The following is a 12,989-nucleotide window of genomic DNA, read 5'->3' as shown; positions in this document are numbered from 1 at the left end:
TTCGCTTCTTATTCCAGTTAATAATGCTTATTAGACCATATTAAAAACTAGAACCAGACTGTGATAATGCATTTCTTTATTAAGTATTTAAGCCAAATAACTAATTTCCCCCAGGGGGAAGGGAGAGATCTGTTGAATTAGATTCAATCGGTGGACTTCTTTATCAATCTTTCCCCCTCCCCTCCAACATTATTTTGTTTCATAGTTCACAATTGAGTGTTCATGCACCACAAATGTCACAGTTCGGTCTGACTTTTAACTCTACTGTGATTCCAAAAAAAAAAAAAAAAAATCTATTATTGCATCTGCCCTTTCTTAAGAGCTCAGGGTTGGTTGTGTTAGCAGCTCGACTGTGCTTCCTAACTACTTCGTGCTGACAAACTTTTGCTCTCTACGGTTTCCCTGAGGTCTAAGGATTTCCAGGGTTCCAGTTTTCCAAATGCAACGTCGCAAGCAAGAGAACACAGAGGTGGGTGGGTGCTGCTGGTGCTGCTGCTGGTGCTGCTGCTGCTGCTGCTGCTGGTGCTGCTGGGGGTGGCGGGGTGGGGGGTTGACTCACAGCGGCTGTGTTCTCTCCTGGAAAATATCCTACGTTTGCACTGAAGTGCAGCCACATTCGTCTTCTGCAGGGCGGCAGCCAGGCGAGGCAGGCGACAAGACCTGGGCGCAGAAGGCAGCCGGCGCTCGGGTTGCGCGGCACCTTTAAGAACCGGGCGCTCGGCGCTGGCCCGGCCTCCTTCCCCGCCCACCTCCGAGCTCTGATTGACAGGGCGCCGGGAGGGGCGGGGCCGAAGGAGGCCGCGGAGGAGGCGCCGGGAGGCGCGCGGCGGGGGGCGGGGCCGTCTTGGCGGCGGCGACCAATCAGAGCAGGGGGGCGGGGCCCGCGCGCCCTCCTCCCTCCTTGGGCCCCCCGCCCCCCGGCTTCCCCGCCCCCTCCCCTCTCCTCCTTCTCGTCCTCCTCCTCCTCCTTCTCGTCCTCCTCCTCCCCCTCCTCCTCCTCCCCCTCCTCCTCCTCCTCCTCCCTCCTCCTCCTCCTCCTCCTCCTCGCAGGCTGTGGTTTTTCTGTATGTGTTTCTGGAGTCCTGAGCCTGAGCTAAACAAAAGCAGGAGGCTGGCGGGGCTGCCGGAGTTTGCAGAGCCACGGAGGAGGAGAGAGCCTGAGCTCTGCCTGCCGCCGCGGCCGGGGGAGATCTGGCTTTTGCAACAGCCCACCCCCTTTGAGATCACTCTGGCCCGGAGTGGGGGTGGGGGGCAGCGGGGGGTGGGGGGGAAAGTTTGCATTGCAATCCCCCTGCCTTCCTCTCCTTTCTCCCGATCAATGCATATTTGCAAAAGGATTAAGCCACAGATTTAAGCGCCGGGAGCCCATTTCTGCCTCGCAAAGGAGACCGGACTGAGAGGAAAAAAAAAAAAAAAAAAAAAAAAAAAAAAAAAAAGCAACCAAAAGCCAGCTCTGATTTCTTTTCGTCAAGTGGGAAGGTGGTTTATTTTTCTTGCTTTTCGGAGTCAACACCCTTCCCCACCAGCCCTTATTCCCACCCTCACCCCGCAACCCCTTCACGCCCCCCTCCCCCTCCCCACTCCCCATCCTCCCACCAGCCTCTAAAAGAGGCAAAGGGATTTTTTTTTTTCTTCTTCTTTTGGTCTTCTTTTTTTTTTTTTTTTTTTTTCCCCCTTCCCTGTTTATCCTGAAAAGGATCTGAAGCCAGCTTGAAGGATAAAAAGCCTTGGTGCTGCCCAGGAGCCGAGCCGAGGAGCAGAAGAGGAAGAGCCGGGGGCTGCCGTTGCCTTTGGAGATGGACGAGCAGCCCAGGCTGATGCATTCCCATGCTGGGGTCGGGATGGCCGGACACCCCGGCCTGTCCCAGCACTTGCAGGATGGGGCCGGAGGGACCGAGGGGGAGGGCGGGAGGAAGCAGGACATTGGAGACATTTTACAGCAAATTATGACCATCACAGACCAGAGTTTGGATGAGGCGCAGGCCAGGTGAGATGGAGGCTTTTCTTTTCCTTTCTTGGGGTTTTTTGTTTTTCTCCCTCTCGCGGGGGGAAACAATGGGAACCGAATCAGCGCAGCGCTTTCTTTTTAAATGTTATTTCTTTTCCCATTCTGATGAGCTCAACTCCATGGCGGAGGAGTAAAATTGCAAGGAGCGTTGTTATCGAAAGTGTAATCGCCCATGCCGAGATGTGGCTGCGTGTGTGTGTGTGTGTGTGAGAATACAGAGATATTCCTATATGTGCACACAAACACTCAGGCACGCCGAAAATACTGCCAGCCGATCCAAAAGCGGCCCTCGGCACTTTTTACTGCTTTAAAAAAAGTATCAGAGAGAGCACAATTGTCAAGTTTTGAACCCCATTCCCTGCCTTCTTGCTGGGGGACTCCGCAGCATTACAAAATGCAATGTCCCAATAACACTTTTATTTGCAAATTTAGTGACTCCTTACCTCATTCAGAGACTTTTTGCTTTTCGCTCTTGATGCACCCCTCCAAAATGGATTTTTATCTTTTATCCCCCTTCTGCCCCCTTTGGAAAAACAACAACAACAACAACAACAACAAAAAGCAGATTAATTCTTTGTCAGTACTTGTCAGCTCTCCAAAAGATATTTTGCATTCATTTGATTCTGTTTCAAAAGAAGCTAATGGGAAGAAGGAAAACATAATTTTGCTTTCAGGCATATTTGTTAGTTCTGGGCGACTCAGATATTCAGTTTAACTTTATTGTCTGTTCATTTGAGTCAGTTTACCAGCCTTCCAGTGGCACCCAATGTATGGTCCTTTAAAAAGGGGTGGGGGGGGTGGCACAAAAATCAAGCATGCTTTTTTTTTTTTTTCCTCCATGCTTCTTTCAGGACCACTTAGAATGCAAATAAATAGAAATGAAGGCATGTGTGAATTGCATGTATTTCAGTGCCATAGGACAGGAAGATCTTTATTAAGGAAACATAATAAAGAAGCTGTATAGCTTCTCAACTTAACCCTCTGCCAGGTAGAGGTTCTCCACTCCAGGATTTTACAGGAAATTCTCTTTCAAAATAAAACGTAGAGTCAATGGCAACCCACTAACAGCTTGCCCAAGGCCGATCTCGAAAGGAAGAATTTAAAAAACCTAATGATCACATATGTCTTTACAGTTAATTACCCTGCTTTGTTAAATCTCAGAAGTAGTTGTTTTTCTAAAAAAGAAAATATGTACACTATTCCTATACCCCAGATGACTTAGTTATGTGAAAAAGACCTCATTTATAGGTGATTTTGTCCTACGGAAATAAGGAATTTGAGTTGAGAAAATGAGAAGCAGTTAAAAGCATGGATGTTATGAATTACACCCTTATTTTAGCTGCAAGCACATGCAACATGTAAACTCAAAAGTACTGAGGTTTATGTGTGCTCGAAAACTTAGAAATCTCTGAAGACTGGAACTATTCTTAATTTTTTTTTTTAATGGGGGAAAGTTTTCGGAAATGAATCGGTGCTCTTTTTGAATTGTATTATCTGAAGAGAAGCTAATAATTGTAGTAAAGTGGAAGATTTCCCACTGGCAGTCTCTTTTTGAATTGGAACAGATTTCTCCATTACATTGTTCCAGGAAAATAAACTCAGACATACCAATAAACAGGTTTAATAACAAGTTTGTGAAGTGGAAGGGGCCGGGAAGGCTGGAGACTCACCACTTTTCTCATGTTTGGTCCTACCTCTTTTTGTACAACTGAGGACAGCCGTGGCTTGGCGGGTCCCCCCTTACAGTGGCCTAGATGCTGCGAGGGATCTAGGCTCCCAATTTTGGAAGAGGGAAAGCTCTTCTCTCTCCATAACCCCATTGATGTGCTGTGGAAATGCAGTATTTCTGTAAAGCCGTGTGGGGCTTTTTGTTGTTGTTGCTTTTGTTTATTTGTTTTTCCATTTGGGCCTGTGCGTAAGAATACACTTAAATGAAAACTATTTAAAAAGGCCCCAGAAGGGGTCTTTGATACAGTGAAGTATTTTCCACCTTTTTTTTTTTTTTCTTCTCACCCCACATGAGAACTCAGTCACCACTAAGCTTGCTTTTTGGTTAAACAATGTAACTCTACTTAGCAAATACTAGATCTGTTTTTCCTTTCCTTAGCCATACCTTTCTCATGTACATTTATTATTTACAAAGTAAACCATTAGTGTTTTAGACACCATGCATGTGTTTATTTTGATACTCTTGAATTTTGAGCTTATTACCCCTCTGCTGTACAGTGTATGGAGCATGCTTCTGGTTACTATCCTTAAGGAGAATGTGTCTCTCTCTCTCTATTTTTTAACTTTCACAAGAATTAAAAAAGAATTGCATGTGTCTGGAGTGCCAGGGGTTTCCATTTGTCTTTACACTTTAATTTCAGTTTGTAAACAGAATTCCCTTAACTGATAGCTGATATGATCAGGATTTTGTTTCCAAAACAATATCCTTCTGTTAAGTGCTTCCATAGTAAAATCAAGGGAAAGGTATTGTTGTGTTCCTCAAGTGCACTCTGAATACAAACACACGCAGGAACCAGGTAAATCACTAATCTAAAAGGCAGAATTGTATTTATTTTTTTCCCCAATGGGTGCAAGGTCCTAATTGTAAATAATTGAATTTCAACACCTGCAAATAAGCGGTGTGTGCACAAGAGGCATAATGTGAACACGGAGAAATGAATTTATTCCCCATATGGGTATGTTTGCCCCCTGGCAATGCATTTCCATACTCTTTAACTTGGGGACTGAAATTTTATAAATTGACAGTTCTACTCAGAAGACCTTTCAAGCATCTTGTGTTTATGAGAATACAGGGGCATCTGCGGAATGAATTCGAACACATGGATGAATTAAATTTGAAAACACACACATAGACGGAGAGGCAGACAGCTCCTAGGCTGTGGTGGATGCATAGATTATAGAAAACTGTTACCCCATGCATTTGGCTTTGCCGTATTCATTGCCCTGGATAGAATTATTGGTTTAAGAATTCCATTTTGATTGAACTACTTGGGGAAAAAAAAAAAAAAAAACGCCCAAGCAAAAACCTAACTCTGCCTAAATGGGCATAATTTAGGTTAGTTCTGTTCTGTAGTTAAATCCCTACTCTCTCCCTGCTAATTAACATTATTTCTTTTTCTATGGCGGGACTCTGTATATTAAGTCATAAAACAATTGAAGCATGCCACAGAGTTATGCTTGGGATATAATTTTGGCTAAATGTTCAGATTTTTCCCCCTGTGCATTATCAGCAGTTTGATCTTGAAAGTCCACCTAAGCTATTATTATGTTGTTGTTTCTTTCTTGCAGAAAACATGCTTTAAACTGCCACAGAATGAAGCCTGCCTTGTTTAATGTGTTGTGTGAAATCAAAGAAAAAACAGGTAGGAATGAGATTCCAACATTTAAGCATTTTCTTTGGCCAATTGACTCACTTAACCAGCAATGACAAACCCATTATTTAAATATTAAAATTTCAGAATAAAAGTGCTCTCAAGATTGATCGCAGATTCCAATAGGAAGTCCTAGTAGCCCTGCTTCCTGGAAGAAGCACCAAGTTTCTTTGACAGTTATTATCCAGCATTACTGGTTTATTTTTCTTAACTCTGTTACCAGCCTCTTTGAAATTGGGGCTAAGATAGAGGTTCTGAAGGGAAATTTATAGAATGATGTGCCTTTGGGGGAAGAATATGAAAGTAAAAGTCTGTGTCCTGGAGGAAAATATTTTTGGCCCATATTTAAAACGCTCGTTTTTTTTGGAGTTGGGCATGGGGGCTAAACTGTTTAAAGTTTCCTTTCCTTTTTTTTTTTTTTCTTGTAATTGTACCAAGCAGCAGGCTAGAGGTTCTTAGCAGTGTTGTCAAATACCTTTGTGGAAAGCGCCATACAAGCTCAGGTTGCCGGTATTTGAAGTGCCCTGTGATTTTATAGCAGGGGGAAGCGTTGGGTTTAGGGGACTATAATGCCATGAGATCACTCATTCTGTTGTTTTTCTACTTTCTAGAGCTCATATCATGGACTAACACACTTATAACACATCCCAGGAGGGCATTTAAATTTTAAAGCAACAATTAAAAAATAGCAATCATCAATCAGAGGTGTTCTTAAACAACAGATGCTCTGGGAAGGACATTTAGCAACATCCTCTTGTTTGTTTATTTTAAGCCTTAATTTTCCAAAGTGGGTGCATCTCGCCCTTGTGAAAAGAAAGAGTTGAGAAGGCAATCTGAAACTAGGGCATAAAGATGAGGAACGAGGGGTGGTTATATAAAGCGGGAGCTTCTGCTGGCCTCTGGCTTGCTCGCTCGCTTCAGAGCAGTGCAAAGTACCTGCCATCCTATTTATTTATTTATTTTTTACAACAAGGAGTGTAACAGTCAATAATTCATATCTAAACCATATAAGCAAGGGCATGACATGAATGAAAGTGACAATAAATATGATTGCATGCCCGGTTGATATACATTGATAGTTACACATAAAAAAAAAGGGGGGGGGGAGGGCACCCAGGGTGGCTTTCTTTCTGAAAGCTCTCGGTGTTTCTCTTTTAAAAAATAAATAGTTTCAAGATGTGACCACTGATGGAACATGTAATTACTGGGGTCTTGAAATCTATGGGAAATTAGTAAGCAGCTCCTTTGTTGGATGTTATTTGTGTTGTGCATAACATTCTAGACAAAGCACCTGAGCAGTGATGTTCAGACCTTCCAGACTTCCAGGTTGCCTTGCCAGAGCCTAACCTGACTGCAAAGCTGTTAATTACATTATTTTAGCTGTGAAACACCTTTTAAGAGATTTATGAATTGTACATAGAAATATCAAAGAGCTTTTCCGGTTTGTCACACTTTTTAGTTTGCTTGTTTTTTTTTTTTTTTTTTTTCCTATTAACCGGAGCAGGAAACCTCAGTGCATGGCTATTTGTTTCTTCTCTCCTTTTTTTTTCTTCCTTCTCATTTTCTTTTTTGATCTCTGATGCTTATGTACTTTTGAGTAGAGTATTTGGTTTGTTGAAATTTGTCTCTAATCTGGTATGCTTTCTTGCCTCTCTTGATTAATGAAATGTAGAAATCAAGACATAAAGGCATATTTGATAATCCAGGCTAAGGCGACTCTATTTTTGAAGACACTTTATCAGATATTTATTGAAAGGAAGCCCATCAGGGCACTTGAATGTATATATTGTGGCCAAAGTGTTTAATTCTAGGCTTCTAATTAAAACCTACTAAGGCAGTAGATCAAAGTGGGTGGGTGTGAATAGAGATCCGGTTCTGGTGTTAAAGAGTTTGTTTCTTATTCATATTGGCTAAACTACGGTGATAGGAAGCAGTGGTATTGGTCAAAATAACACTGGAAAGGCGTCATTTATCATTGGATTGGTATTTTGCTTTTTTAAGAATTTTCTGTCACTTAATGAATTAATGTCTGGAGAGGTAAAAAAAAAAAAATCTAAGTTAAGGTTCTGTGTGCTATCTTTAGAATCACAGATTTAAAACATAGTTGATCAAGTCCTGGAAATGGAAGACGGCAAGGATCACTGCCCCTGTGTAAGGGGAAATAACATGTCCACACGCGCACACATACACACCTAGGCCTTGGGATCGAGAGGGCACCCACGGGTGAAAGTTGAAAAAAAAAAAAAAGACAAGAAAAAAAGGTTGCCTTCCTCCTTGTTATTCTTCCGCTTGGATGTTAGAAGGAGTGAGGGGAAGGAAGAAATGTGTCCTGGAGTGTTGAGTGTTCTGTGTTGAAGGTAGGAGACAGACAACCGGTGTGTGGAAAAGAGGCCTTTGATTCTAAAGCCTGATGACTCCCTTCCTTAGGATCTGCCCAACTCCCGTCTCCCTGCCAGCTTATCTTCCTTGCGGTCGATGTGTCTGAGACACAGAAAGTGTAAAGTTGCAGGAGCTTTTTTTTTTTTTTTTTTTTACCCCCTTCCCTTGATGCAGAGCTGGTAACCAGATCTGTAGGATGGTCAGGTCCTACGCATTCCTTCATTGTTATGGGACTTCTCCTATTGTTACTTCCAAGGGCCCTTGCCTTGAATGAGTATTTTCGCCTTCAATGAGTATTTTTGCTTTGGATGAGTATTTTTGGGCTCCCATCTCAAGCCCTGTAGACGTTACTTGATGTTGGGTGGGCTTGTTTGCTGGTTGGTATTCTCACACCAAGTTCACAAGGTTTGGCTCACCTGGGTCTTTCTATAGGGAGGACGGGACTCTGAGAGGTGCATGGCGGTGGCCTCTATTTTCTGCTTTTACTTTTTTGGTTTCTGTTCATGATTTCACTTGGAGAGCTCAGAAACAAGTAGGAATGCTAGCAGAGATGGTCTCACCAACCTTTTGGAACTTGAAAGAAACACATGCGCACAACACCCAAAGTAGGCAGCAGCGTCTAAATTACAGTTGATTGATGGGTATTTAAGTCAGAAATTACTGTGAGGATATTAAAAAAAAAAAAAAAAAAACACCTCACCATGTGTCTTCTTGCTTCAGAGTGTGGGTGAGTTTTTATTTTGATACCCTTTTGCTTTTTAAAAATAAATGCTCGGAAAAAAGAATGCCTGCAAAATGCTCGGTGGCAAATCTCAAACAACAGCAAGGAAAACCTTGTCCAGACCCATAGCAATGTGTGTTTCACAAGTGGCTTTTATCTGCTCTCTCCTTCTGGGAACAGAGGGATTTAATACAGAGTTTTGGACCTCAGTATCTCATTTTCTCTTGTTTTTTTTTTTTTTTAGGAACCATTCCTTGTCTTCTGACATATTAGCAATAGGCTGAGTTTTCCATACGCGTATATGTGGTGGTCGTGGGGTTGATGGGATATGGAAGAGGAGGAGGGAAAAAAAGGTAGACACACTGCATTTCTTAAAAAAGACCTTACTTATATTTTCCAGTGTTTCTTTTACTCTTTTTTTTTTTTTTTTTTTTTTTTTTTACTTTTGTGTCAAAAATCATGCAGGTTTAAAAATGAGGAAAACACGCAAAAAATATTGGGTGCCATTTACTAAGGAGAATATTTATAGATAGCAATGAATAGCTGTAATTGTTGTGAATAGTTTTTAATTTTAGAACATAATAGCTATCTATGGCATTTTCAGCCGGTTTTCCTCTGTGAATTATCTGCGCTGAAGTTAAATCAAATCACTGAAGGAGGTTAAAAAAAAATTATTATTATTATTTTTTGCTTCCTTAACACTCTTTTGTTCTCTCTCTTTTCTTTTTTTCTCTGTTTTCAATTAACACCCCCATCACAGAACTGTAGGTTTTTTTTTTTTTTAAGTCTACTACTGTATTTCACTTTTGACACCTTATCTTATTATTCTTGCCTGCCACTTCTTTGTAATACAGCAATTATATCATGGGACTGGTACTCCTCTCTTCTTTACAACATTAGAGAATCATTTGTATGTGTGTGTGCGTGTGTGTTTGTATAAATAGGAGATGGGCATTATGCAGCGAAGCTGTATACAGCAGGGGAATAATTCTGATGGCATGAGGGCTTGAGCCGAGCAGGAGTGAAATAACTTCAGTCAATGTAGGGCTGCCTCTGCTCAGATTCCTTGTGGGGTCGAAGCAGCTGGAGTGACTTCACAGAAGTTCATCCATAGCAGGCAAATGCAAAAACTTTTTCTTGCTGACCAGAGAGTTCAAGTGTTGGATCTCTCTCTCTCTCTCTTTTTTTTTTTTTTGATGGAAGAGGCTGAGAGAGCAAAGGGGAGAATGAGGGAAGGGAAGTCACAACCCGGCTTTCCTTGAACACTACCATTCAGGCACAGCAGTGAGCTCGGCAGAAGGGATGTGATTCGACGATATACGATTTGTCATAATCTGGATGTGAGCTATTGACCTGCAACTCGAGGACTGATGAGAAATACCCCTTCTCTCCAGTTACTTTTATGTGATCTGTTTTAAGGGGTGGGTTAGACAAACTCTAGTATTTGGGAGGTGGGGAGGATGGTGCAAAGCACATTTGGGTCATAACCCATCAGAGGGCTGAGAGTTTTGGAAGTTTGGTGTCACTGCTTCTAGCAGGGTGCCTGTGAGGATTGGGGAGGAGGGAGATCTAAGTTAAAGTGAGGGGATTGGGAGACACACACACACAGAGACTTGGGACCCAGGGTCAGTGGGTGCTGGGAGCTGGGGGTGTGGGGCTGTGGGTTCCCGGTTGGGCAGTGCCGGGAGGGGGCATTGCTGGCCTGTGCATTTAGCTCTCTGCTGGTGCCAGGCTTGTCACATGCTTTTGCCCCTGCTGTCTGCTGACATCCGTGAACTTTGGGTCGTATTATTGGCAAAGTGACAGAAATAGCCGTAAACAGGCAAACAAACCAAAACTTAAATATTGAACATGTTTAAACAGGAGAGCATTTTAATTTTAATTTAAAGCATAACCCCAGCTTCTTCGGAGACACAATTTGCATTCATGCCTTGGGAAAACTTCGCCTTAATTTTGGTTTTAAACCTCTTTTAGATGGATGCTGTTCTGTTTTGAACTTGGTGAGGTGAATCTAAATATACTTCATTCCTTTTCCTTTTAATGTAAAAAAAATTCACCCCAAAAGCCACATGACGGAGGCAGTGTCCGAGGTCCAGCTCCCCAAGACAGACCGTATTCATTTTCCTGTGACCCTAGGGGCCCCCAGTCTCTCTGTACTGTCATTTGTGTCTGGGTACGAAGAATATAAGAGTTCTGGCCCCAGCCCTGCCCCTTACCTGAGCTGGTGGGGTGAGGTGTAAGGAATCCAGTAATTGATAAATAAAGTACAGAGAGGATTCGGGAGTTGTTTGCAAAGTGCTTTGAGCTCCTCGGCCTATCCAAATAAAAGATGCTGTGTTTTCTATGATAAATTATGTCAGGACTCCTAGCCTATTCCATTTCATAGGATGTCACTGTATTAACTCTTTCAGGACACGGGGACACATCCACTGGTCTGTCATCACGTCATGGGTGGTTGGTTGTCTCTCATGGGGAGAATTCCCTGGTTCAATCTTTTGCTCCATCTGCATCTTAGAGATGTCACTTCTCAGAACTTGGCAGAGTGATTTCCAGAAAAAAAAAAAAAAAAGAAGTGCAGGTATAGACTGTCATAAGATTATAAAACCTATCTTCCTTTACGGCAGAATAAGGTCAGTAGTGACTTCCCGGATGGTCTTCTTACCAGTGACAGCTGTGTTTCAATCTCTTATTTATTGGTAGAAATCAAGACTGCAAAGGGTAAAAAAAAAAAAAAAAAAAAAATCATCCTTTTGGGTTTAGCTCATACATTCAACTATTCGTTGTGCTGATACGCTGATACTTTGGTCATTAAGCGGGTCCTGGGGTACCCATATTTGCTTGGGATCTACCCCTAAGTAGTTGTAAGATGATAGGCAAATTGCTTAAATAATTTTAGGAGAAACTATAATAGTACTGGATAAGGACTTGGTCTCTGAAGCCACACTGCCTGGGTTTGTATCCCACATCTCCTGTTCTTTAGCTCTGTGATCTTCAAGTTACTCTACCTCTCTGTGCCTCAGTTTCCTCTTCTGTACCAAGGAGAGAACAGTGATACCTATCGGAGAGGGACGTCGGGAGGATTAAATGAGGTAATACATGTAAATTACAGTGCCTGGCATAAGCAGTCAATAACTGTTAGCTTTTATTATTTCTGGCCCTGTTTTCTTACATGAAAACGAGAGGCTTGCACCAGATGGTCCCTACAGACCAAGCCAATTCCAAGACTCTGTGATTCTATGCTGAAAAGAGACAAAAATTGCTGAATTTAAGATTCGCTTCCTTTTGTTTCTCTTGCTGTTCTCTTAAAGTGAGAATTAGCTACATCTCTCCAAAAAGGCTGAGGCTGGGTTGGAAGAAAGGAGGGAAAAAAAAAAAAAAGAAATGGGTAAGAACAAAGACAGAGGGTTTTAATTATCCACGGACTGGACAGCAACTACCTGAAAAGCTAGAGTTGCATATGTTAGGGAGAGTGTTGTCTTAGCATCAGCAACTGGGGATATTATATAATTATAGTTAAAAATATTTTCTCTCTGAAAACACAGAGACCCATCCATTCCACTTACAAAGTTTCCAAGTAGGAAGAGTAACACCAAGTGGGTTCAGGGCAACCCCACCTCTTCCTGACTTCCTACTACTTTTCATATTTAGGAACAATTTTATATCTGTCATAATGACAGCCTTGATACATAGGAGGTTTATTCTTTTTTTATTCTTTCTGGATAGTTTTCTTTCTTTTTTTTTTTTTTTTAAGTAAACTCTGTGCCCCATATGGCACTCGAACTCACGACCGTAAGATAAAGAGTTGCAGGAGCCAACGAGGCGCCGCTGACAGTTTTTGTACAACCCTCAGAACCTAAATTCAGATATATTTTTATCACCTCCCAAAAAACCCAGTACCTATTTTACCAGTCAGTTCATATTTTGCCCTTTGCCCAGCCCCTAGTAATTGCTAATGTCTGTCTGTATGGATTTGTCTGTTCTGGACATTTCACATAAATGGAATCATATAATATGTGGTTTGTTACTGGCTTTTTTCATTTAGCGTAATATTTTCAGGTTCATTTATGCTGTAGCATAGCATCAATACTTCATTCCTTTTTTTTTTTTTTTTTTTTTTTAAGATTTTACTTATTTGAGAGTGAGAGTTTTGGGAGGGAGGGCAAAGGGAGAGGGAAAAGCAGACTCTTCTCTGAGCAGGGAGCCCGACTTGGGCTCTATCCCAGGACCCTGGGATCATGACCTGAAATGAAGGCAACTGCTTAACTGACTGAGCTGCACAGGTGCCTCACTACTTCATTCCTTTTTATGACCAAATAATATTCCATTGTATGGATATACCACAGTTTGTTTATCCATTCATCAGTTGATGGTTAATTAGCTTGTTTTGTATGTTTTTGCTGCTATGAACGTGTGCATCGGAGTTTTGTGTGGATGTTTGTCTTTCTCTGGATATACACCTAGTAGCAGCATGCTGATCACATGGTACTCTATGCTTGGTGTT

At 42.1% G+C, this 12,989-nt stretch overlaps 1 protein-coding gene across 5 annotated transcripts in view; it reads left to right on the top strand.

Moving 5' to 3' along the window:
- The first annotated feature begins 928 nt into the window (after positions 1 to 928).
- PBX1 (PBX homeobox 1) overlaps positions 929 to 12,989 on the top strand; it is a 325,781-nt gene continuing 313,720 nt past the window's right edge. For 3 of the 5 annotated variants that reach the window (XM_025420906.3, XM_025420902.3, XM_025420905.3), the window contains exons 1-2: positions 938 to 1,987; positions 5,306 to 5,379. In XM_025420906.3, the coding sequence (XP_025276691.1) occupies positions 1,797 to 1,987; positions 5,306 to 5,379 (265 nt within the window). In that variant the 5' untranslated portion in view covers positions 938 to 1,796. Of the gene's footprint in view, positions 1,988 to 5,305; positions 5,380 to 12,989 lie in introns of all 5 variants that reach the window. The other 2 variants (XM_025420901.3, XM_025420900.3) reach the window with 2 other exon arrangements.

Source organism: Canis lupus, chromosome 38 (assembly GCF_003254725.2).
Source record: "Canis lupus dingo isolate Sandy chromosome 38, ASM325472v2, whole genome shotgun sequence".
NCBI lineage: Eukaryota > Metazoa > Chordata > Mammalia > Carnivora > Canidae > Canis > Canis lupus.
This window is presented reverse-complemented; position numbering and strand designations above follow the sequence as displayed.